Genomic DNA, 24,690 nt, shown 5'->3' with positions numbered 1-24,690 from the left:
GACTACCTGGTCAGGTCCACGCCCCCCTACAACCCATCCTCCCATCCTGGCACTTTCCCCTGCCACCGCAGGAACTGTAAAACCTGTGCCCACACCTCCTCCCTTACCTCCATCCAAGGCCCTAAAGGAGCCTTCCACATCCATCAAAGTTTTATCTGCACATCCACTAATATCATTTATTGTATCCATTGCTCCCAATGCGGTCTCCTCTACATTGGGGAGACTGGGCGCCTCCTAGCAGAGCGCTTTAGGGAACATCTCTGAGACACCCGCACCAATCAACCAAACCGCCCCGTGGCCCAACATTTTAACTCCCCCTCCCACTCTGTCGAGGACATGGAGGTCCTGGGCCTCCTTCACCGCCGCTCCCTCACCACCAGACCCTTGGAGGAAGAACGCCTCATCTTCCGCCTCGGAACACTTCAACCCCAGGGCATCAATGTGGACTTCAACAGTTTCCTCATTTCCCCTTCCCCCACCTCACCCTAGTTCTAAACCTCCAGCTCAGCACTGTCCCCATGACTTGTCCGGACTTCTCCAACCTGCCCAGCTCCTTTTCCACCTATCCACTCCACCCTCTCCTCCCTGACCTATCACCTTCATCTCCTCCCCCACTGACCTATTGTACTCTATGCTCCTCTCTCCCCACCCCCACCCTCCCCTAGCTTATCTCTCCACGCTTCAGGCTCTCTGCCTTTATTCCTGATGAAGGGCTTTTGCCCAAAACGTCGATTTTTCTGCTCGTCAGATGCTGCCTGAATTGCTGTGCTCTTCCAGCACCACTGATCCAGAATCTGGTTTCCAGCATCTGCAGTCATTGTTGTTACCACTATCCTCCATATGCCTATCCAGTGCCCGTTTAAATGCCCATAAAGAGGGAGAGTCCACCATTGCTACTGGCAGGGCATTCCATGAACTCACGACTCGCTGAGTAAAGAATCTACCCCTAACATCTTTCCTATACCTACCCCCCCCTTAATTTAAAGCTATCCCCCCTCGTAATAGCTGACCACTGGTCTCTTAGTTGAGGTTAACATATGATCAAAAATGTTGTTGCATTTCCTTATTGGACTCATTTTTATAAAAGCCAGTAACTCTCATGGTCTTCCCTTTTAACTTGCAGCATTCTGAACCAATGTGCTCCACTCAGTTACAATGGATTCACCTCACCTTTTCAATGTTACCTCCACACTCGGTACTTTCTGACCTGAGGAGGAGACCTTGGGAAATACCGAGGTATTCATGTCTTACCTTGGTGACCCTTTTACTCTCCAGTCTTCTCTCCATTTCCAATTTGAGGATGATGAAGAAAAGGTTTTGTTTTATGGATTGACTCATAACCATGAGCCATCATTGCTGCCTGGTTAGTATTTGCAACTCGTTCTTCCTCAACGCAAGTTCCTATTACAGAATGTAGTAAAGTTTTAAATTCCTCTGAGAATAACCCCCTTAAGGCCTTCATACGCAGTTTCATATGCTTATATCCACCTTTGCTCATCTCTTTCACCTTCAGTAGAGGCTTGTCCAGGCTGTCACCTTAAACTCCAGAACCTTGGCCACTATGTCTCAGGCAGTAATGTCTCCGCAGCAGCCAATGTAGCTGTTTCCACAGCATCACACTCCATAGAAAATTCCTATCCATTAGCAGTCAAATTACTTTGGAGGAGCAGTGATGGTCCTATTTTGCCTCATTCATTATTTTCTGAAATGGCATGAAGAGTCTCTCTCCATCCTATTCCTCAAATTTCAGTATGGCCTGTACAAACTTTAACATCGGAGAAAGTGAGGATCACAGATGCTGGAGAGTCAGAGTCGAGAGTGTGGTGCTAGAAAAGCACAGCAGGTCAGGCAGCATCCGAGGAGCAGGAGAATCGACGTTTCGGGCATAAGCCCTTCTTCAGACTATAACTCTTGAGTCTACCAACCAGAGCCCACATCAGCATCTGACATCTCCTGTTACAACAGCACCATTTTAAACATTGATCCATGTGCTTTTGCTTTATTTCTCTCTTGCAATTCTAAGTGTAGTTTTCTTGTATCCCTTTCCTTAAAATTCCATCTCCAGCCATAGAGTAACAGCGATGTACAGCATGGACTTTTCAATCCACTCGTCTGCACCAACCAGATATCCCAATCTGACCTTGTCTCATCTGCCAGCACCCGGCCCATATCCCTCCAAACGCTTCCTATTCATATACCCATCCAAATGCCTTTTAAATGTTATAAAGGTACCAGCCTCCACCACTTCCTCTGGCACCTTATTCCATACACGTACCACCCTCTGTGTGGAAAAAGTTGCCCCTTAGATCTCTTTAAATCTTTCCCCTCTCACCTTAAACCTATGCCCTCTAGTTTCGGACTCTCCCACCCTGGGGAAAAGATGTTGTCCATTTACCCTATCCATGCCCCTCATGATTTTATCAGCCTCTATACGGTCACCCCTCAATGCTCCCGAAAACAGCCCCAGCCTGTTCAGCCTCTCCCTGTAGCTCAAACTCTCCAACCCTGGCAACATTCTTGTAAATCTTTTCTGAACCCTTTCAAGTTTCACAACATCATTCCTAAGGGAGAGACCAGAATTGAATGCAGTATTCCAATAGTGGCCGAACCAATGTCCTGTACAGCTGCAACATGACTTCCCAATTCCTGTACTCAGTGCACTTACTAATGAAGGCATGAAAGCCAAGTGCTTCCTTCACTATCCTATCCACCAGAGACTCCATTTTCAAGGAGCTATGCACCTGCACCCCTCGTTCTCTTTGATCAACAACACTCCACAGGACCTTACCTTGGCGACCTGCCTCCCTTTCACTCGCCATTTCCATAAGAACAATAACAAGAACCATAAGAAATCAGAGTGGAAATAAGGCCATCAGCCCACTGAGACCACTCCACCAATCAATCATGGCTGATGGGCATTTTAATACCACTTACCCGCACTCTCCAATTTGAGTGCGATGGAGAAAAGGTTTTATTTTAGTAAGTTTGCAGATGACACCAAAATCGATGGTGTAGTGGACAGTGAGTGTATAACTCCTGCCCTGATTTGCCTTTCCGAAATGCAGCACTTCACATTTATCTAATGGTCCATCAGATCAAGATCCCGTTGTAATCTTAGATATCCTTCTTCACTGTCCACTATACCATCTGCAAACCTACTAACCATACCTCCTATATTCATATCCAAATCATTTATATAAATGACAAAAAGCATTCGAACCAGCACCGATCCTTGTGGCACACCACTAGTCACAGGCCTCCAGTCCGAAAAGCAACTCTCCAAAGCTGTGCTCTCTCTCTTACCTTCAAGTCAATTTTGCATCTAATTGGCTGGCTCCCCTGGGTCCCATGTGATCAAGCCTGGCTAACCAGTCTTCCATGAGGAACCTTGTTGAAGATCTTGCTGAATTCCATCTCAACCATGTCTACCACTCTGCTTTCATCAATTATTTTTGTCACCTCTTCAAAACCCAATCAAGTTAGTGAGACAAGATCCACTTGAGTCTTGTTCCAATATCAATCCCAGCCGAGATCCCAAAGACTGTCATGCCGGCCTCACTTGGGGCAGCATGATGGACATCAAGCCTGAACATAGCAGAGGCATCACATAGCAGTGGGCGGCACGGTGGCACAGTGGTTAGCACTGCTGCCTCACAGCGCCAGAGACCCGGGTTCAATTCCCGACTCAGGCGACTGTCTGTGTGGAGTTTGCACATTCTCCCCGTGTCTGCGTGGGTTTCCTCCGGGTGCTCCGGTTTCCTCCCACAGTCCAAAGATGTGCTGGTCAGGTGAATTGGCCATGCTAAATTGCCCGTAGTGTTAGGTAAGGGGTAAATGTAGGGGTATGGGTGGGTTGCGCTTCGGCGGGGCGGTGTGGACTTGTTGGGCCGAAGGGCCTGTTTCCACACTGTAATGTAATCTAATCTAATCTAAAAAAAATTAACAATTTTATCAAAGTACAGTTGGTTCTGATATGACACAATAGTTCCGTTCTTGTGTGATCTCACATCAGAAGAAAATCATGCAGTATCCGCGCCACTGAAACTAACAGAGCCAGAATCACAGTAAGGAAAGCTCACATACTACAAATAACGGTCTAAATTCTGCAATCACGGTAAAGCCAGTTTGCATTGAAGAAACATGTGCCGTAGCAAAACTAACTGCACATAAAGCCCCCAATTGTCTGTCTAATAAATTCAGGTTAGTAGAAAACATGGACCAGGTTTCTGTACTTAACAAGAACTACTATTCATTTTAAACATAAAGATACTAATCACAGGTAAACAATTCTGTGCCATTCACCTACAACTCTAAATGTTAAAACACTAGCCTAGTTCACACACACACAGATAGACAGACAAACAATGGCATTATGGTTGAAAAGAAAACAGGACTGGAGAGACAGCTCAATAGTATCAGTCCTCAGGATTTGACGGAGTCTTGCTCGTGTTTTCTGAGTCCTTCAGTTCTCTGATCTTTTCCTTCAGCTTCTTTCACTTTGTCACAGGATGCATGGAGCAATTAGTTCATAAATCTCTCGCTTATTGTTTAAAAACAATAGCTTACAGCACTGGTTAGAGAGAATAAACTGGCTTTCTTCAAGCTCGATGTACTTAAATAATAAAGAGAGAGCGAGAAAGACACCTCTTACCCATTCACACCCACAAGTTGTTCAGCTACTCAGCAGCCAATCAGTTGCTGTCAGGCTGATGGCCTTTGGCATTCACAATCAGTCACATGACACAAACCAATCAGAGAATTATTGTCGGCCCAATCTCGCTTGGAAGACACATCCTCATGTCATCCATCTCCTCTTTCATCTTCCCCCCACCACTTGCAAATCAGCAATGTAAACAATACCTATAGAGAGTTTCAGTCACTTGTTTTTGAAAGTACAGAAATTCTCTCCTCAGTCCTTTGTTCTAAAATGACTCTTTTCCCAGTTCAGTCAACAATTAAAAATAAAGTTAAATTAAAAAGTAGGATCTGAATACGTTCATTTATATATTCACTATTCACAATTATCGTTAAATTGTCTATTCTTTCCCATCCCACTCTACTCACTGTGACACACTGTTCTGTTGCCTTGACTCTTGGCTTTGGGTTTCTAACTCCCCTTTCACCCAAACCCTCTCTTGTGTTATTTTAAAGCCATAATTATATTATTCTGAAGATTCATGGTATATTATTATTTGCGACCTTGGGTTCTAAAGTGAAGTTTTTTTTTCAGTTCTGTAAAAATCTTAATTTTTTTAAAGGTTAGACAATCATTTTGGAATTAAAACTGCAGTTATATGAATTCTGTGTGATTTCAGTTAAAAGACCAGGAAGTCACCTGGGAAGATGACTGTGACGCAGCTGGTGAGAGACAGCGAGTGGACAGTGACAGAGAGCAGAGAGCACTCTCCAAGCAGTCAGGGCTGGGGAGTAACAGGAAGAATGTCGTCCTATGAAGCTGTTAAAGACATGGGTTTAGGGAGCTTACGTTAAGCAATAGTGAATAAAAACAGAAATTGCTGGAAAAGCTCAGCAGGTCTGGCAGCGTCTGTGGACAGAAATCAGAGTTAACTTTTCGGGTCGAATGACCCTTCCTCAGAACAGTTTCACAGCATCTGCAGTTCTTTCGGTTTTTATTAATTAATAGTGAGGTGAATTAGCAGTTTGTTTTAAGGGTTTGGGGGAAGAAAAATAGCATTTAGTTGACACATAGAAATTTATTGAAAGGAATTTGATTATGATCCTGCCAGCTGAGCTAGCAGCTGTCATGTGGAGAGGGAGATGATTCTTCAGACATTCATGTGTCTGTGAAGGTATTGCTGGGATAAATGGGATTACTCTTACTTTCTTATGTTTGTAAAGAGATCAACAATTCTTGTAGAGTGCAATATAAATGGTATTTCTCTTTCATACAGTAAACATTTATGTTCTTTTATTATTAGCAGCCTCTTGTGAATATATTCAGTGATCAAACTCCATGATAAACAAATAAAGTGTGGCTTACCAAGCTAAGTTTCATTCTGTTATCTGACTTGTCCAATATTACCGTCCACTGGTATCATAACAATGTTTGGCCAGAACAATGGTCTGAGGAAGGCCCCCTTGTATTTTAGCTTGGAGATGAACCCTCCAAACTGTCTCAGCAGAATATTCCCAACTCCTGCAAGGTTATAGAATCTGGTTCCAATGTGGACCACAATACCTGAATCTTCTTTTCCAAATTTGTCCTCCACTGTTGTTAAGTTACCAGACTGCTGACTCGACCTCTAGTATGGATACTTCCTCAAATTAAATATCAGGGGAGGATGAAAGCCAGACCCTTCAGTGCCTGTAACAAACTCCTTCCCTTGTTATTGACTCTACTCCTCTCCCAATTATACATCTGAAGGCTGCCACCATACAGGATGATAGGCCTGTAGAATGGGCAGATGAGCTTTCATACAGAAATGCATTACCGTAAGAGGAGAGGTGACCTAGGTACAGCTCAGGAACCGAAACAGCGGACATACACGCTGCAGGCTTGGTGTAAAACAGGAGATCCTCTCTCCATCTGAGGAAAACAATGCTGAACAGATGGTAAACTTTTTTTAAAAACTCAATCAAGGGAGTCTTGACTCCAATTCTGTGTCACACACTTTAGGAAGGACATCCATAAAGTCTGGGGGCGCGGGAGGGGGTGGGGGCGTGGGGTGGGGGATAGCTAAGCAATGAAGTTAAAAATAATATAAAGCCAAAATCTAAAGCTTACCATACTGCAAAGGTGAGTGGCAGACTGGAAGATTGAAAAACGTTTAAAGATCAACCATCAAAATTATGTATGAAAACTAGCGCAAAGTATAAAAACAGACAACAAAAGCTTCTGTAATGTGTAACCAAGAAGAGAGTGGCTGAAGTGAAGGTTGATCCATTGGAGGATGAGACCTTTTATTCATTTGTGGGATGTGGGTGTCGCTGGGTAATCAGCAGTTATTGCCCGTCCCTAGTTGCCCCTTGAGAAGGTGGGGGTGAGCTGCCTTCTTGACCCGCTGCAGTCCATGTGCTGTAGGGTGACCCATGATGCCCTTAGGGAAGGAGTTCCATGATTTTGACCCAGCTCCAACAACACTCAAGAAGCTCGACACCATCCAGGCCAAAGCAGCCGCTTGATGGGCACCACATCCACAAACATCCCCTCCCTCCCCCACAGACCCTCAGTAGCAGCAGTGTGTACCAGCTACAAGATGCACTGCAGAAATTCAGTGAAGGAACAGCAATATATTTCCAAGTCAGGTTGGTGAATGGCTTGGAGGGGAACTTGCAGGTTGTGGTGTTCCCATGTAACTGCTGCCCTTGTCCTTCTAGATGGAAGTGGTCATGGGTTTAAAAGGTGCTGTCTGAGGATCTTTGGTGAATTTCTGCATCTTGTAGCTGGTACACACTGCTGCTACTGAGGGTCAGTGGTGGAGGGAGGGGATGTTTGTGGATATGGTGCCAATCAAGCGGCTGCTTTGTCCTGGATGGTGTTGAGCTTCTTGAGTGTTGTTGGAGCTGCCCCCATCCAGGGCAAGTGGGGAGCATCCTATCCTGACTTGTGCCTTGTAGATGGTGGACAGGCTTTGGGGAGTCAGGAGTTACTCGCCACAATATACCTAACCTCTGACCTGCTCTTGCAGCCATTCTGTTGATGTAGTGACCCCAGTTGAGTTTCTGATCAATGGTAACCTCCAGGATTTTGATAGTGGGGGATTCAGTGATGGTAACACCATTCAATGTCAAGGGAAGGTGGTTGGATTGTCTTATTGGTGATGGTCATTGTCTGGCATTTGTGTGGCGCGAATGTTACTTTCCACTTGTCAGCCCAAGCCTGGATATTGTCCAGAACTTGTTGTATTTGAACATGGACTGCTTCAGTATCTGAGGAGTCACGAATGGTGCTGAGCATTGTGCAACCATCAGGGAACATCCCCACTCCTGACCTTATGGTGGAGGGAAGGTCATTGATGAAGCAGCTGAAGATGGTTGGGCCGAGGACACTCCCCTGAGGGACTTCTGCAGAGATGTCCTGGAGCTGAGATGACTGACCTCCAACAACCACAACCATCGTCCTTTGTGTAAGGTATGACTCTAACCAGCAGAGTTTTCCCCCTGCTGATTCCAGCTTTGAACATAGAACATAGAACAATACAGCACAGAACAGGCCCTTCGGCCCACGATGTTGTGCCGAACATTTGTCCTAGCTTTGCTAGCACTCCTTAATGCCACATTGACTTTTCTGATGATCAAAAATGGACTGATGGACTAATTGGCCAGGTTGGGTTTGTCCTGCTTTTTATGTATTGACATACCTGGCCAAATTTCCACATTGTCAGGTAGATGCCAGTGTTGTAACGCTGCTGGAACAGCTTGGCTCGGGGAGGGGCAAGTTCTGCAGCACACCTCTACAGAAGAAGAATGTTGTCAGGGCCCATTGTCTTTGCAGTATCCGGTGTCTCCAACTGTTTCTTGGTATCACGTGGAGAGAATCATATTGGCTGAAGACTGGTGTCTGTGGTGCTGGGGACCACTGGAGGAGCCCGAGATGGATCATCCACTCAGCATTTCTGACCGAAGATTGCTGCGAATGCACCACCCTTAACTTTGACACTGATGTACTAGGCACTTCCATCATTGAGGATGGGGATGTTTGTGGAGGCTCCTCCTCCAATGAGCTGTTTAATTGTCCCCCACCATTCACGACTGGATGTGGATGACCTGCAGAGCTTAGATCTGATCTACTGGTTGTGGAAACACTTAGTTCTGTCTATCTCTGCCTTGCTGAAAATCTCACAACACCAGGTTATAATCCAACAGATTTATTTAGAAGCACGAGCTTTCGAAGTGCTGCTCCTTCATCAGGTGGTTGTGGAGCATCCCATAAGACACAGAATTTACAGCAAAAGATTACAGTGTCATGCAACTGAAATGATATATTGAATGAATCTAGATTGTTAATCTTTCATCTTTTAGAATGGGTTTGCTGGTTTCAGTTCATTAATATGTAAATCCCAGAACTTCTTTTAAGTCACATTATCAAGATAACTTAAGGTTTTATAACATAGAACATAGAACAGTACAGCACAGAACAGGCCCTTCAGCCCTCGATGTTGTGCTGACCACTGATCCTCATGTATGCACCCCCAAATTTCTGTGACCATATGTATGTCGAGGAGTCTCTTAAATGTCCCCAATGACCCTGCCTCCACAACTGCTGCTGGCAACGCATTCCATGCTCTCACAACTCTCTGTGTAAAGAACCTGCCTCTGACATCCCCTCTATACTTTCCTCCAACCAGCTTAAACTATGACCCCTCGTGTTAGCCATTTCTGCCCTGGGAAATAGTCTCTGGCTATCAACTCTATCTATGCCTCTCATTATCTTGTATACCTCAATTAGGTCCCCTCTCCTCCTCCTTTTCTCCAATGAAAAGAGTCCGAGCTCAGTCAACCTCTCTTCATAAGATAGCCCTCCAGTCCAGGCAGCATCCTAGTAAACCTCCTCTGAACCCTCTCCAAAGCATCCACATCTTTCCTATAATAGGGCGACCAGAACTGGATGCAGTATTCCAAGTGTGGTCTAACCAAAGTTTTATAGAGCTGCAACAAGATCTCATGACTCTTAAACTCGATCCCCCTGTTAATGAAAGCCAAAACACCGTATGCTTTCTTAACAACCCTGTCCACTTGGGTGGCCATTTTAAGGGATCTATGTACCTGCACCCCAAGATCCCTCTGTTCCTCCACACTGCCAAGAATCCTATCCTTAATCCTGTACTCAGCTTTCAAATTCGACCTTCCAAAATGTATCACCTCACATTTATCCAGGTTGAACTTCATCTGTCACCTCTCAGCCCATCTCTGCATCCTGTCAATGTCCCGCTGCAACCTACAACAGCCCTCTATACTGTCAACGACACCTCCAACCTTTGTGTTGTCTGCAAACTTGCTGACCCATCCTTCAATTCCCTCATCCAAGTCATTAATAAAAATTACAAACAGTAGAGACCCAAGGACAGAGCCCTGTGGAACACCACTCACCACAGACTTCCAGGCAGAATATTTTCCTTCTACTACCACTCACTGTCTTCTGTTGGCCAGCCATCTCTGCTCAGACAATGCATTAAAGGTGTGAGGTTAGAGTCTGTCTGTATCCCAATCTTGAGTCAGACTGGTTCTATTTCCAAAGTGGAGTTTACGAAATGTTACATGTATTGGCTGCCTGCAGATTGTGTGCTTTTTGAGCAAAATAGAATGTATCTGCAAATATAATTCTGCAAATACAAATTCACCCCATAAACTTATATGTGCATGCGCATGCAGCAGAGAGAGAGACAGAGTGAGTGTGTGCGCGTGTGTGAATGCACGTATGTGTGTGTGTGTTTGCCTGTGTGCAAGCTTGGTAAAGTGTGTGTAAGTGTGTGTGTGATGGGGTATAAACCTGTGAGAGGGTATGTGTGTACAACTGTGAGAGAGCGTGTGAATGAGAGAGGGTCTGCCTGTATGTGTGTGTGTATAGTGCAGTGGGGTCACCTGTAGGTGACATGAACCCAAGGTCCCGGTTGAGGCCATCCCTATGGGTACCAAACCTGGCTATCAGCCTCTGCTCGGTCACTTTGCGTTGTTGCCTGTCCCGAAGTCCGCCTTGGAGGATGGTCACCCGAAGATCCGAGGCCAAATGATATCACTCACTACTTGTGTTGTTTGGTGTGCAAGTAGTCTTGTTAGCTTCATCAGTCTGACACCTCATCTTCAGGTATCCCTGGTGCTGCTCCCCCTCATGCCCCCTGCACTCTCCATTGAACCAGGGTTGATCCCTTGGCTTGATGGTAATGGGTGAGTGGGGGATATGCTGGGCCATGACGTTACAGATTGGGCTGGAGTACAGTTCTGCTGCTGTTGGCCCACAGCGCCGCCTGGATGCCCAGGCTTGAGCTGCTAGATCTGTTTGAAGTCTGTCCCATTTAGCACGGTGATAATGCCACACAGCACGATGGAGGGTATTCTCAATGTGAAGGTGGGACTTTGCTGTGCTCACTCTTATTGATACAGTCATGGACAGATGCATCTATAGCTGTAAGGATGAAATCAAGTCTGTTTTTCCCTCCCCACCTGCCGCAGACCCATTCTAGCAGCGATGTCCTTTAGGACCTGACCAGCTCGATCAGTAATGCTCCTGCTGAGCCACACTTGGTGGTGGACATTGAAATCCCCCATCCAGAGGGCATTCCATGCTCTCACCAGCCTCAGTGCTCTCTCTAGGTGTTGTTCAATATGGAGGAGTACTGATTCATCAGCCGGGGGAGGATGGTGCGTGGTAATCAGCAGGAGGTTTCCTTGCCCATGTTTAACCTGAAGCCATGGGAGATCATGGGGAACGGAGCTAATGTTGGGGACTCCCAGAGCAACCCCCTCCTGACTGTATCCCACTGTGCCCCCTCCCCTGCTGGGTCTGTCCTGCCGGTGGGACCAAACATACCCAGGGATGGTAATGGTGGGGCCTGGGACATTGTCTGTGAGGTAGGATTCTCTGAGTATGACTCTGTCAGGATGTTGTTTGCCTCGTCTGAGAGACAGTGTTCCAATGTTGGCACCAGCCCCCAGACGTTAGTGAGGAGGACCCTGCAGGGTTGGCAGGGCTGTTTCTGCCGTTGTCTTTTCTGGTGCCTCGGTCGATGCCATGTGAACCATTTGGTTTCATTTCTTTAAGACTTTGTAGTGGTTGGTACAACTGAATGGCTTGCTCGGCCATTTCAGAGAACAGAGAGTCAACCACATCGCTGTGGGTCTGCAGTCACATGTAAACCATACCAGATGAAGATGGCAGATTTTTCTCCCTAAAGACCATGAGTGAACCTGATGGGTTTTTCCTGAGGATGTAGCTCATCTGAACTTCTAGAAGGCATTCAATAAGGTGCCACAGAAAAGGTTAATACACAAGGGAAGATCAAGTAGGTTGGGTAATTTATTGGCTTAGGCAGAGGTCTAACTAATCAACAAAAAGAGAGTTAGGATAAATGGATCATTTTCTGGCTGGCAAGACATAACGAGTGGGGTGCCACAGGGTCAGTCTTTGTGCCCCAACTATTTACAATCTACATTGACGAATTGGATGCAGAGACAGAAAGTATTATAGCCAAAGTTTGCAGATGACACAAAAATAGGTGGGAAATGCAAGGTTTGTGAAGGTTTGTAGCTCAGGTTGAGGTTTAGGGTGTAGGTTTGCTCACTGAGCTGTAGGTTTGATATCCAGACGTTTCATTACCTGGCTAGGTAACATCATCAGTGGTGACCTCCAAGTGAAGAGAAGCTCTTGTCTCCTGCTTTCTATTTATATGTTTCTCCTGGATGGGGTTCCTGGGGTTTGTGGTGATGTCATTTCCTGTTTGTTTTCTGAGGGGTTGATAGATGGTATCTAGATCTGTGTGTTTGTTTATGGCGTTGTGGTTGGAATGCCAGGCCTCTAGGAATTCTCTGGCATGTCTTTGCTTAGCCTGTCCCAGGATAGATGTGTTGTCCCAGTCAAAATGGTGGTTTATTTCATCCGTGCGTAGGGCTACGAGGGAGAGAGGGCCGTGTCTTTTTGTGGCTAGCTGGTGTTCGTGTATCCTGGTGGCTAACTTTCTTCCTGTTTGTCCTACACGTTGTGTTTGTGGCAGTCCTTGCATGGAATTTTATAGATGACGTTGGTTTTGTCCATGTGTTGTACTGGGTCTTTTAAGTTTGTTAGTTTTTGTTTGAGAGTGTTGTGTGCTACTAGGATTCCGAGGGGTCTTAATAGTTTGGCTGTCATTTCTGAAACTTTTTTTTTGTGTATGTTTTTTTTTGGAAATAACAAAAACCCCAGGAAGCAGATGCTGGAAACCAGATTCTGGATCAGTGGTGCTGGAAGAGCACAGCAATTCAGGCAGCATCCGAGGAGCTTCGAAATCGACGTTTCGGGCAAAAGCCCTTCATCAGGAATAAAGGCAGAGAGCCTGAAGCATGGAGAGATAAGCTAGAGGAGGGTGGGGGTAGGGAGAAAGTAGCATAGAGTACAATAGGTGAGTGGGGGAGGGGATGAAGGTGATAGGTCAGGGAGGAGAGAGTGGAGTGGATAGGTGGAAAAGGAGATAGGCAGGTAGGACAAGTCCGGACAAGTCATGGGGACAGTGCTGAGCTGGAAGTTTGGAACTAGGGTGAGGTGGGGGAAGGGGAAATGAGGAAACTGTTGAAGTCCACATCGATGCCCTGGGGTTGAAGTGTTCCGAGGCGGAAGATGAGGTATTCTTCCTCCAGCCGTCTGGTGGTGAGGGAGCGGCGGTGAAGGAGGCCCAGGACCTCCATGTCCTCGGCAGAGTGGGAAGGGGAGTTGAAATGTTGGGCCACGGGGCGGTGTGGTTGATTGGTGCGGGTGTCTCGGAGATGTTCCCTAAAGCGCTCTGCTAGGAGGCGCCCAGTCTCCCAATGTAGAGGAGACCGCATCGGGAGCAACGGATACAATAAATGATATTAGTGGATGTGCAGGTAAAACTTTGATGGATGTGGAAGGCTCCTTTAGGGCCTTGGATAGAGGTGAGGGAGGAGGTGTGGGCGCAGGTTTTACAGTTCCTGCGGTGGCAGGGGAAAGTGCCAGGATGGGAGGGTGGGTCGTAGGGGGGCGTGGACCTGACCAGGTAGTCACGGAGGGAACGGTCTTTGCGGAAGGCGGAAAGGGATGGGGAGGGAAATATATCCCTGGTGGTGGGGTCTGTTTGGAGGTGGCGGAAATGTCGGCGGATGATTTGGTTTATGCGGAGGTTTGTAGGGTGGAAGGTGAGCACCAGGGGCGTTCTGTCCTTGTTACGGTTGGAGGGGTGGGGTCTGAGGGCGGAGGTGCGGGATGTGGACGAGATGCGTTGGAGGGCATCTTTAACCACGTGGGAAGGGAAATTGCGGTCTCTAAAGAAGGAGGCCATCTGGTGTGTTCTATGGTGGAACTGGTCCTCCTGGGAGCAGATACGGCGGAGGCGGAGGAATTGGGAATATGGGATGGCATTTTTGCAGGAGATAGGGTGGGAAGAGGTGTAATCCAGGTAGCTGTGGGAGTCGGTGGGTTTGTAAAAAATGTCAGTGTCAAGTCGGTTGTCACTGATGGAGATGGAGAGGTCCAGGAAGAGGAGGGAGATGTCAGAGGTGGTCCAGGTAAACTTAAGGTCAGGGTGGAATGTGTTGGTGAAGTTGATGAATTGCTCAACCTCCTCGCGGGAGCACGAGGTGGCGCCAATGCAGTCATCAATGTAGCGGAGGAAGAGGTGGGGAGTGGTGCCGGTGTAGTTACGGAAGATCAACTGTTCTACGTATCCAACAAAGAGACAGGCAACAGGCATAGCTGGGGCCCATATGTGTGCCCATGGCTACACCTTTGGTCTGGTTCGCATAAACCAAATCATCCGCCGACTTTTCCGCCACCTCCAAACAGACCCCACCACCAGGGATATGTTTCCCTCCACACCCCTTTCCGCCTTCCGCAAAGACCGTTCCCTCCGTGACTACCTGGTCAGGTCCATGCCTCCCTACAACCCACCCTCTCATCCTGGCACTTTCCCCTGCCACTGCAGGAACTGTAAAACCCTCTCCTCCCTGACCTATCACCTTCATCCCCTCCCCCACACACCCATTGTACTCTATGCTACTTTCTCCCCACCCCCACCCTCCTCTAGCTTATCTCTCCACGCTTCAGGCTCACTGCCTTTATTCCTGATGAAGGGCTTTTGCCCGAAACATTGATTTCGAAGCTCCTTGGATGCTGCCTGAACCGCTCTGCTCTTCCAGCACCACTAATCCAAAAACCCCAGGAACCCCATCCAGGACAAACATACAAATAGAAAGCAGGAGACAACAGCTTCGCTTCACTTGGAGGTCGCCACTGATGATGTTACCTAGCCAGGTAATGAAACGTCTGGATATCAAACCTACAGCTCAGTGAGCAAACCTACACCCTATAGGTGTGAAAGTAAGATGCAATACAGAAATATGAAATTTACAAATGGATATGGATAGATTAGGTGAATGGGCCAAACTTTAACTGAGGAAGTTTAACATGGATAAGTGTGAGGTTGTCTGCTTTTGGTCAGAGGAATACAAAGGCAATTTATCCAAGTGGAACAAAACTTCAGAGTGCTTAAGTGCAGAGAGATCAGGATGTCCTTGTGCATGAATCACAGGAAACTAGCATGCAGGTACAGCAGGTAATAAGAAAAGCAAAGGGAATTTTCATGCACTGCTAAAGGAATATAGTATAAAAGTAGGGAAGTATTGTTACAAATGTACAGAGCATTAGTGAGATTGCACTTGGAGTATTGTGAACAATGTTAGGGTCCCCTTACTTGAGGGAAATTTGCTAATGCTCTTCAGGAGGGTTTAAACTAATTCAGCAGGGGGATGGGATCTAAATTCAAGTTCCAGTGTCCAGGAGGTTGAGAGTAGTGAGGTCAGAAATATGGTTTCAAGGTCACAAGAGTTCACCAGCAAGCAGGAAGGTGATTAATGTGTCTACTTCAACACCAGGAGCATCCGGAATAAGGTGGGCGAGCATGCAGCATGGGCTTGTATTTGGACCTTTGATATTGTGACCATTTCGGAGACATGGGTAGAGCAGGGACAGGAATGGTTGTTGCAGGTTCCAGGATTTAGATGTCTCAGTAAGAACAGAGAAGATGGTAAAAAAGGGGGAGGTGTGGCATTGTTAATCGAAGACAGTATTACGGTGGCAGTAAGGATGTTTGAGGACTCGTCTACTGAGGTAGTATGGGAGAGGTTACCCTGTTGGGAGTTTTCTATAGGTCTCTGAATAGTTTGAAACTTGGAAGGGTTCAGAAAAGATTTACAAGGATGTTGCCAGAGTTGGAGGATTTGAGCTATAGGGAGAGATTAGATTATATTAGATTACATTACATTACAGTGTGGAAACAGGCCCTTCGGCCCAACAAGTCCACACTGACCCGCCGAAGCGTAACCCACCCATACCCTTACATTTACCCCTTACCTAACACTACGGGCAATTTAGCATGGCCAATTCACCTGAGCTGCACATCTTTGGACTGTGGGAGGAAACCGGAGCACCCGGAGGAAACCCACGCAGACATGGGGAGAACGTGCAAACTCCACACAGTCAGTCGCCTGAGGCAGGAATTGAACCCGGGTCTCTGGCGCTGTGAGGCAGCAGTGCTAACCACTGTGCCACCGTGCCACCCACGGTGAGAGGTTGAATAGGTTAGGGTTGTTTATCCTGAAGCATCAAAGGTTGAGGGGTGACCTTATATAGGTTTATAAAATCATGAGGGGCATGGATAGGATAAATAGACAAAGTCTTTTCTCGGGGGTGGGGGAGTCCAGAAGACGGCATAGGTTTAGGGTGAGAGGGGAAAGAAATAAAAGGGACCTAAGGGGCAACTTTTTCATGCAGAGGATGGTGCATGCATGGAATGAGCTGCCAGAGGAAGTGGTGGAGGCTGCTACAAAAGGCATCTGGATGGGTATATGAATAGGAAGGTTTTAGAGGGATATGGGCCAAGTGCTGGCAAATGGGACTAGATTAGGTTGGGATACCTTAGGCAAGATTAGAGTGGTGCTGGAAAAGCACAGCAGGTCAGGCAGCATCCGAGGAGCAGGGAAATTGACCTTTCGGGCAGGAGCCCTACATCAGGAATGAGTCCTTGATGAACGGCTCCTGCCTGAAACATTGATTTTCCTGCTACTCGAATGATGCTTGGCCTGCTGTACTTTTCCAGCACCACTCTAATCTTGACTCTAATCTCCAGCATCTGCAGTCCTCACTTTCGCCTAGGTTGGGATATCTGGTCAGCATGGACGAGTTGGACTTAAGGGTCTGTTTCCGTGCTGTACATCTCTATGACTCTACGTACTGGATAGGAGCGAGAGTAACAGGGTAGTTGTAATGGGGGGCCTTTGACTTTCCAAACATTGACTGGGAATATTATAGTTCAAGTACTTTAGATGGGTCAGTTTTTGTCCAGTGTGTGCAGGAGGGCTTCCTGACACAGTATGTAGACAGGCCAACAAGGGGCGAGGCCACATTAGATTTGGTACTGGGTAATGAGCCCGGCCAGGTGTTAGACTTGGAGGTAGGTGAGCACTTTAGTAATAGCGATCACAATTAGGTTATATTTACTTCAGTGATGGAAAGAGATAGGTATATACTGCAGGGCAAGAGTAAATGCTGGGGGAAAGGCAATTATGATGTGATTAGGCAAGATTTTGGATGCATAGATAGGGAAGGAAATTGCAGGGAATGGGCACAATTGAAATGTGGAGCTCATTCAAGGAACAGCTACTGCATGTCCTTGATAAGTATGCACCTGTCAGGCAGGGAGGAAGTTGCCAAGCGAGGGAGCTGTAGTTTATTAAAGAAGTGAAACTTTTGTCAAGAGGAAGAAGGAAGTTTATGTTAGGATGTGATGTGAGGGCTCAATTAGGGCGCTTGAGAATTACAGGTTAGCCAGAAAAGACCTAAAGAGAGAACTAACAAGAGCAGGAGGGGACACGAGAAATCATTGACAGGTAGGATCAAGGAAAATCCTAGAACTTTCTATTGGTATATCAGGAACAAAAGAATGACCGGAGTAAGATTATGGCCAATCAAGGACAGTAGTGGGAAGTTGTGCATGGAGTCAGAGGAGATGGGGAAGCACTAAATGAATATTTTTTGTTAGTATTCACACTGGAAAAAGATGATGTTGTCAAGGAGAGCACTGAGATACAGGCTACTGGACTAGACAGGATTGAGATTTACAAGGAGGAGGTCTTAGCAATTCTGGAAAGTGTCCCCTGCGCCAGATGGGATTTATTTTAGGATTTTCTGGAAGGACAGGGAGGAGATTGCAGAGCCTTTGATCTTTATGTTGTCATTGTCTACAGGAATAGTGCCCGAAGACTGGAGGATAGCAAATGCTGTCTCCTTGTTCAAGAAGGGGAGTAGAGACAACCCTGGTGATTACAGACCAGTGAGCCTTACTTCAGTTGTGGGTAAAGTGTTGGAAAAAGTTATAAGAGATAGTCAACATGGCTTTGTGAAGGGTAGGTCGTGCCTCATAAACCATATTGACTTCTTTGAGAAGGTGGCTGAAAATGTGTTGCTGGAAAAGCGCAGCAGGTCAGGCAGCATCCAAGGAGCAGGAGAATCGACGTTTCGGAAACGTCGATTCTCCTGCTCCTTGGATGCTGCCTGACCTGTTGCGCTTTTCCAGCAACACATTTTCAGCTCTGATCTCCAGCATCTGCAGACCTCACTTCCTTCTTTGAGAAGGTGACCAAACAGGTGGATGAGGGTAAAGCAGTTGGTGTGGTGTATATGGATTTCAGTAAGGTACTTGATAAGGTTCCCCTTTGTAGGCTGCTGCACAAAATGCAGAGGCATGAGATTGAGAGTGATTTAGTGATTTGGATCAGAAATTGGCTTGCTGAAAAAAGACAGAGGGTGGTGGTTGATGGGAAATGTTCATCCTGGAGTTCAGTTACTAGTGGTGTACCACAAGGATCTGTTTTGGGGCCATTGCTGTATGTCATTTTTATAAATGACCTGGATGAGGGCGTTGAAGGGTGGGTTAGTAAATTTGCAGATGACACTAAGGTCGGTGGAGTTGTGGATAGTGACGAAGGATGTTGTAGGTTACAGAGGGAGATAGATAAGCTGCAGAGCTGGGCTGAGAGGTGGCAAATGGAGTTTAATGTGGAAACGTGAGAGGTGATTCAACTTTGGAAGGAGCAACAGAAATGCAGAGTACTGGGCTAATGGTAACATTCTTGGTAGTGTAGATGAGCAGAGAGATCTCTCTGCTCAGGCACATAGATCCTTGAAAGTTGCCACCCAGGTTGATAGGATTGTTAAAAAGGTGTGTTAGGTTTTATTGGTAGAGGGATTGAGTTTCGGAGCCACGAGGTCATGCTGCAGCTGGACAAAACTGTGGTGTGGCCGCTTTGGAAAGGGTGCCGAGGAGATTTACTAGGAGGGAATGGTATGGTTGCCTGGTATGGAGGGAATGTCTTATGAGGAAAGGCTGAGGGAACTGAGACGGTTTTCATTAGAGAGGAGGTTGAGAAGTGACTTAATTCAGACATACAAGATAATCAGAGGGTTAGATAGTGTGAACAGTGAGATCCTTTTTCCTCGGATGGTTACGGCGAGCACGAGACGACATAACTTTAAATTGAGGGGTGATAGATACAGGACAGATGTCAGAGGTAGTTTCTTTACTCAGAGAGTAGTAGGGGCGTGGAACGCCCTACTTGCACCACTAGTAGACTCGCCAACCTTAAAAGCATTTAAATGGTCATTGAATAAACATACGGATGAAAATGGAATAATGTAGGTGAGATGGGCTGCAGATTAGTTCCACAGGTTGGCGCAACATCAAGGGCCGAAGGGCCTGTAATGTCCTATGTTGTAATTGAGGTTTCTTCTTGACAAAGAAGACATAGAGAGGATGTTTCCTCTTGCGGCATAATCGAGAATGAGAAGTCATCGTTTTAGGATAAGGGGTGGCAGCATTGAAACAGAGATAAGGAGGAATCACTTCTCTCAAAGATCTGTAAATCTGTGGAAATCAGGGGATACTGAATAAAGGAGACAGACAGATCTTTAATGAGCAATAATTGAAAGGTTATGGGGAGCGGGCCAAAAGGGGAGTTGAGGCCAAAATAAGATCAGCCAGGACCGTCTTGATTGGTGGAGCTGGATCGAGGTACTGAATGGCCTACTCCTGCTCCTAGTTCTTATATTCCTGGAGATGGCGTGAAGGAGATTGACAGGAATGGGGTCAGGGATGAGTGAGTGCAGATATGGAGACAGACTGAAGTAGTTAATGGAGTTCACTTTAGCAGAGGCAGAGAACCTGAAGCCTGATGGAGGAAATGGAGGGAAACTGTTTCCAGTGGCTGATGAGTCAGTAACCAGTGGACACACAGTTAAGGCCTCATCTTTACCATGGACATCCAGTCCCTGTACATGTCCATCCACCATGATGAAGTTAAAAATCACACAACACCAGGTTATAGTCCAACAGGTTTAATTGGAAGCACACTAGCTTTCGGAGCGACGCTCCTTCATCAGGTGATTGAAGGAGCATCGCTCCGAAAGCTAGTGCTTCCAATTAAACCTGTTGGACTATAACCTGGTGTTGTGTGATTTTTAACTTTGTACACCCCAGTCCAACACCGGCATCTCCAAATCATGACCACCATGACGAAGGCCGTCAAGCCCTCCGGTTCTTCCTCTCCCACGGACCCAACCAGTACCCTTCCACCAACACACTCATTCAATTGGCTGAACTGGTCCTTACCCTCAACAATTTTTCCTTCCAATTCTCCCACTCCCTTCAGACCAAAGGGGTAGCCATGGGCACCCACATAGGCCCCAGCTATGCCTGCCTCTTTGTCAGGTAAGTGGAACAGTCAATCTTCCACAGTTACACCAGCACCATTCTCACCTTTTCCTCCGCTACATCAATGACTGTGTCGGCGCCACCTCGGGCTCCCACGAGGAGGTTGAACAGTTCATCAACTTCACTAACAACTTGCACCCTGGCCTCAAGTTCACCTAGATCATTTTGGACACCTCCCTCGCCTTCCTGGGCCTCTCCATTTCCAGCGACCGACTCAACACAGACATCTGTTTCAAACCCACCTACTCCCACAGCTACCTGGACAACACCTCCTTCCACCCCTCCCTCCTGTAAAAATGCTATCCTTTACTCCTAATTCCTCTGCTGTATCTGCTCCCAGGAGAAACAACTCCACTCTAGAACATCCCAGATGGCTCCTACTTCAGGGACCACAATTTCCCCTCCCATATGGTCAAAAATGCCCTCCAGCTCATCCCCTCCACTTGCTGCACCTCGGTCCTTAAACCTCACCCCTCTAATCGCAATAAGGACAGAACCCCACCACAGTCCTCATCTTCCACCAACCTCCAGATACAACGCATCATCCTCTGCTATTTCCACCATCTACAGTCAGACTCTACCACCTGAGATACATTTCCCTCCATACCCCATAAGCATTCCGTAGAGACCATTCCCTCCACAACTCCCTCATTAAGTCCACATTCCCCACCCCACTCTCGCACCTTCCCCTGACACTGCAAGAGGTGTAAAACCTGTGCCCTCACCCTCTCCCTCACCTCCATCCAAGACCCCAAAGGATCCTTCCACATCTGGCAGAGATTTTCCTGCACCTCATCCACTGTGTCTGTTGCTCTCGATGTGGTCTCCTGTACATTGGGGAGACAGGATTCCAATTTGTGGAACGTTTCAGAGAACATCTCTGGGACACGCATACCCAACAACCCCACCTCCCTGTGGCCAAAGTCTTTAACTCCCCCTCCCCATTCCGCCAAGGACATACAATTCCTGGGCCTCCTCCGCTACTAAATTCAAGCCACCCGATGCCTGGAGGAAGAACATCTCAGCTTCCGCCTTGGACCCTCCAACCACACGGGATCAAAGTCGATTTCACCAGTTTCCTCATCTCCCCTCTCCCTACCTTATTTCAGATCCAACCATCCAACTCAACACCATCCTCTTGAATTGTCCGACCCGTCCATCTTCCTTCCCACCTATCCACTCCACCCTCCTCTCTGACCTATCAACATCACCCCCCACTTTCATCTACCTAATGCATTCCCAGCTACCTTACCCCAAGCCCCACCCCCTTCTATTTATCTCTCAGCATCCTCATCCCCACACCCCCACCCCTCACATTCCTGATGATGGGCTTATGCCCTAAATATTGACTCTCCTGCTCCTCGGATGCTGCCTGACCTGCTGCGCTTTTCCAGCAGCACACTCTTCCACTCTGATCTCCAGCATCTGCCGTCCTCACCTTCTCCTCCACAGTTAAGGATGTTATAAAAGAGCAAGAGGCTGTGCAAGCAAGCTCAATCAAACTGAGTGTTGTGATCAGGAACCTAAGAGGGCCAGTAGCAGCAGATTCAACAGGACCTTCCAAAAGGGAGAAGAAAATTCCAGGAAAAGAACAACAGACTGGGACTGATGGGAGAGCTAGCACAGGTACAGTAGGCTGAATGGCCTTTCCTGTGCTGTGCTAATTTGACCAGTGTTTATCCAACAGGGAATTACAGAAACCACTTAAGGTTGTTTGAAAGTTTATTATTGTTTTTGACTTTACTTCATGTCTGATTGTTTTGGCGCAGTTCACACTCACTCACACACACCAGATACCCAGTCAGTCACCTCTGTCTGGCACTCAACTCTCCCTCTTTGCTCATGCATTGGAACAGTAGAGGCCAGGGTTACAGACCAAGCCAATCATATCTTTCTGTTCACTCGCCAAAAAACACTGCAGATTTGAGATGATGGAACCAGTGAGTGTCAGGAGCCTTCCCCTTGGGGTCCCAGTCTGGATCGATTATTCAGATGGCACCTTGATTCCCACATTGGGGCAGAGAGAGGGAAGCTGCAGTGATAGAAATACCAGAACGAGGCTTTTCTCCTTGTGACAAGGTGCATAACCTGAGGCTGCTGGAAACACAATGATTTGACTGGAGGACAACCCAACTGGACTCCAACCTCCTACAATCAAACAACATTCTCCAGATATAACCCTCAACTGAGTCCACCCCACCTTCCCAGCAGCACCAAATCCTGCCCCATAGAAACCCCAGATTCAGATCCACATGCAGCTCAAACCGTCAGGCATCCCCCGGCTATTCAGAGAGAGAAAGTAGCGAGTACGATCCCATTATCCCCCTGCCACCCACTCAGTAGTACAGCACAGTCCAATAGTGCCCTAGCTACTGGAAGAGGCTCTTACTCCTCCAGAACAACTGTGCACAAGGCATCCTCCTCATTCACAGTCAGGGTGGCGATCGCACCATCATTGAATTCAAACGAAGTTCCACCATCCACCACCATACAGGCATCCCAGCACCTCGAGCGGACACTCATCCTGGAGAGACAGAGAGAGAGAGAGACAGAGGGGAGTGAGAAAGGGGTCAGGAACCTGTGCTGATGCCATCAGAAACTCCCAGCAGTCCCAGCCCACCTTTCCCCTTGCCCTGTGTTTTAGCTCAACATTCAGCCCCTGCACCCCAACACCCCCTCATGAAACTCTTTATACTGTACTGGAACAGGAAGAGGCCATTCTAATCGACCATAATATTCCAGACTGAACAATGAGGGACTGGTTACATTGAGGCTTATGTTTTTGAGGATATACAATTAAACGAAGATTTTGATAGCTTGTTTAAATAATTATGTTAATTGTGTGAACAGAAAGAAATCATTTCTTCAGACAGAGGAGTCCAGGGAAATTCTTACAATTCAATCAGGTCTAGATGGAGCAATGCCAGAAACTGCTTCCTCACAGAGTATCCTGGAACCTTCCATGAAAGGCTGTGGATGATGGGAAAACAACAGACCTTTGGGGCTAATACAGATTTTTATTGGAGGGGGTATCAAAGGTGATGGAGCTAAGCCAGATGATTGGATTCAAATCAACCAGGATCTAATTGATGATCAAACAAGGTCAGTAGAAGAACAAATCTGCTAGGAAATCAGAAATATACACCAGCCACACTGGGGAACTTTAGTAACGTTACACTGATTTGGGCATATTCGAGGAAAGGTTAGGAGGTGGAGAAACGTCTGAGATGTGACCGGGCGGACTTCTTTGATCAGTACATTCTCAGTTGACCAAAACTGAGGCATTGATGGATCTGGTGTTGGGACATGAATAGACCTCAGAATGCTGTGAAGGTTCAATGTGGGAAAACTTCAATAAGAAGGTTTAGATTAGTGACGGTGAATAGCAAGAAACAACCTGCAACTTAGAAGATGGCAGCCAATTTCCATACAATGAGAAATTCACTGCTCAGGGTCAAATGGAACCATTATAGAGCAATACACAGATAGAGGGAGGGAATGGGGCTAACTAGCCTACTCTCCAGACAGGAGAAAGTGAGCATTACAGATGCTAGAGATCACAGTCGAGAGTGCGATGCTGGGAAAGCACAGCAGGTCAGGCAGCATCCAAGGTGCAGTTTCCTGATGAAGGGCTTAATGCCGAAATGTTGATTCTCCTGCTCTCCAGAAACATGGTGTGGGTAAGTGGGCTGACTGGCCTCCTCCAGCACCATAACACTCAGTTTAAAAATATTCACTGAATTGATTTGTGTTTCTTTGGTCATTAAAGATTTTTAAAACAGAGGAACATATAGAACAGGAGAGGACTGGAACAGGCCTTTCAGTCCATTATGTCTGCGCCAACACATGATGCCATTCCAAACTAATCCCATCTGCCTGTACATGATCCATGTCCCTCTCTTCCCTGTCTGTTCATGTATGTGTCTAAATGTCTTTTAAATGTTGCTATCATATCTGCTTCTACTACCTGTAAGTACATCACAGGCACATACCACCCCTGGTGTAAAAAGAAACTCTCTTCACTCATCTCCTTTAACTGTGCCGCCTCTCACTAAAAACACGTGGCCCCTCTTATTTGACATTCCCACCCTGGATAAAGAGACTATCTACCATAACCATGCCTCTCATCAATCCACGCAACATCCTCTTTTGCATCATCTCCAAAGCCTCTACATCCCTCCTACAGTGTAGCAACCAGAACTGCAGATGATACTCTAAATGTGACCCAACTAAAGTTTGATACAGCTGCAATATGACTTGC

The 24,690-nt window shown here is 46.8% G+C and overlaps 1 protein-coding gene across 3 annotated transcripts in view; it reads right to left on the bottom strand.

The window, feature by feature from the left end:
* Nucleotides 1-22,133: 22,133 nt before the first annotated feature.
* nadk2 (NAD kinase 2, mitochondrial) overlaps nucleotides 22,134-24,690 on the bottom strand; it is a 65,521-nt gene continuing 62,964 nt past the window's right edge. For 2 of the 3 annotated variants that reach the window (XM_043702954.2, XM_043702962.2), the window contains exon 12: nucleotides 22,134-22,953. In XM_043702954.2, the coding sequence (XP_043558889.2) occupies nucleotides 22,815-22,953 (139 nt within the window). In that variant the 3' untranslated portion in view covers nucleotides 22,134-22,814. The remainder of the gene's footprint in view (nucleotides 22,954-24,690) is intronic. The other variant, XM_043702982.2, reaches the window with a different exon arrangement.

This window comes from Chiloscyllium plagiosum, unplaced genomic scaffold (genome assembly GCF_037043375.1).
Source record: "Chiloscyllium plagiosum isolate Xiang-an unplaced genomic scaffold, Cpla_swu_hap1 HiC_scaffold_2, whole genome shotgun sequence".
Lineage (NCBI taxonomy): Eukaryota > Metazoa > Chordata > Chondrichthyes > Orectolobiformes > Hemiscylliidae > Chiloscyllium > Chiloscyllium plagiosum.
The sequence above is the reverse complement of the archived record's forward strand: the minus strand, read 5'-3'. Positions and strand labels throughout refer to the sequence as shown.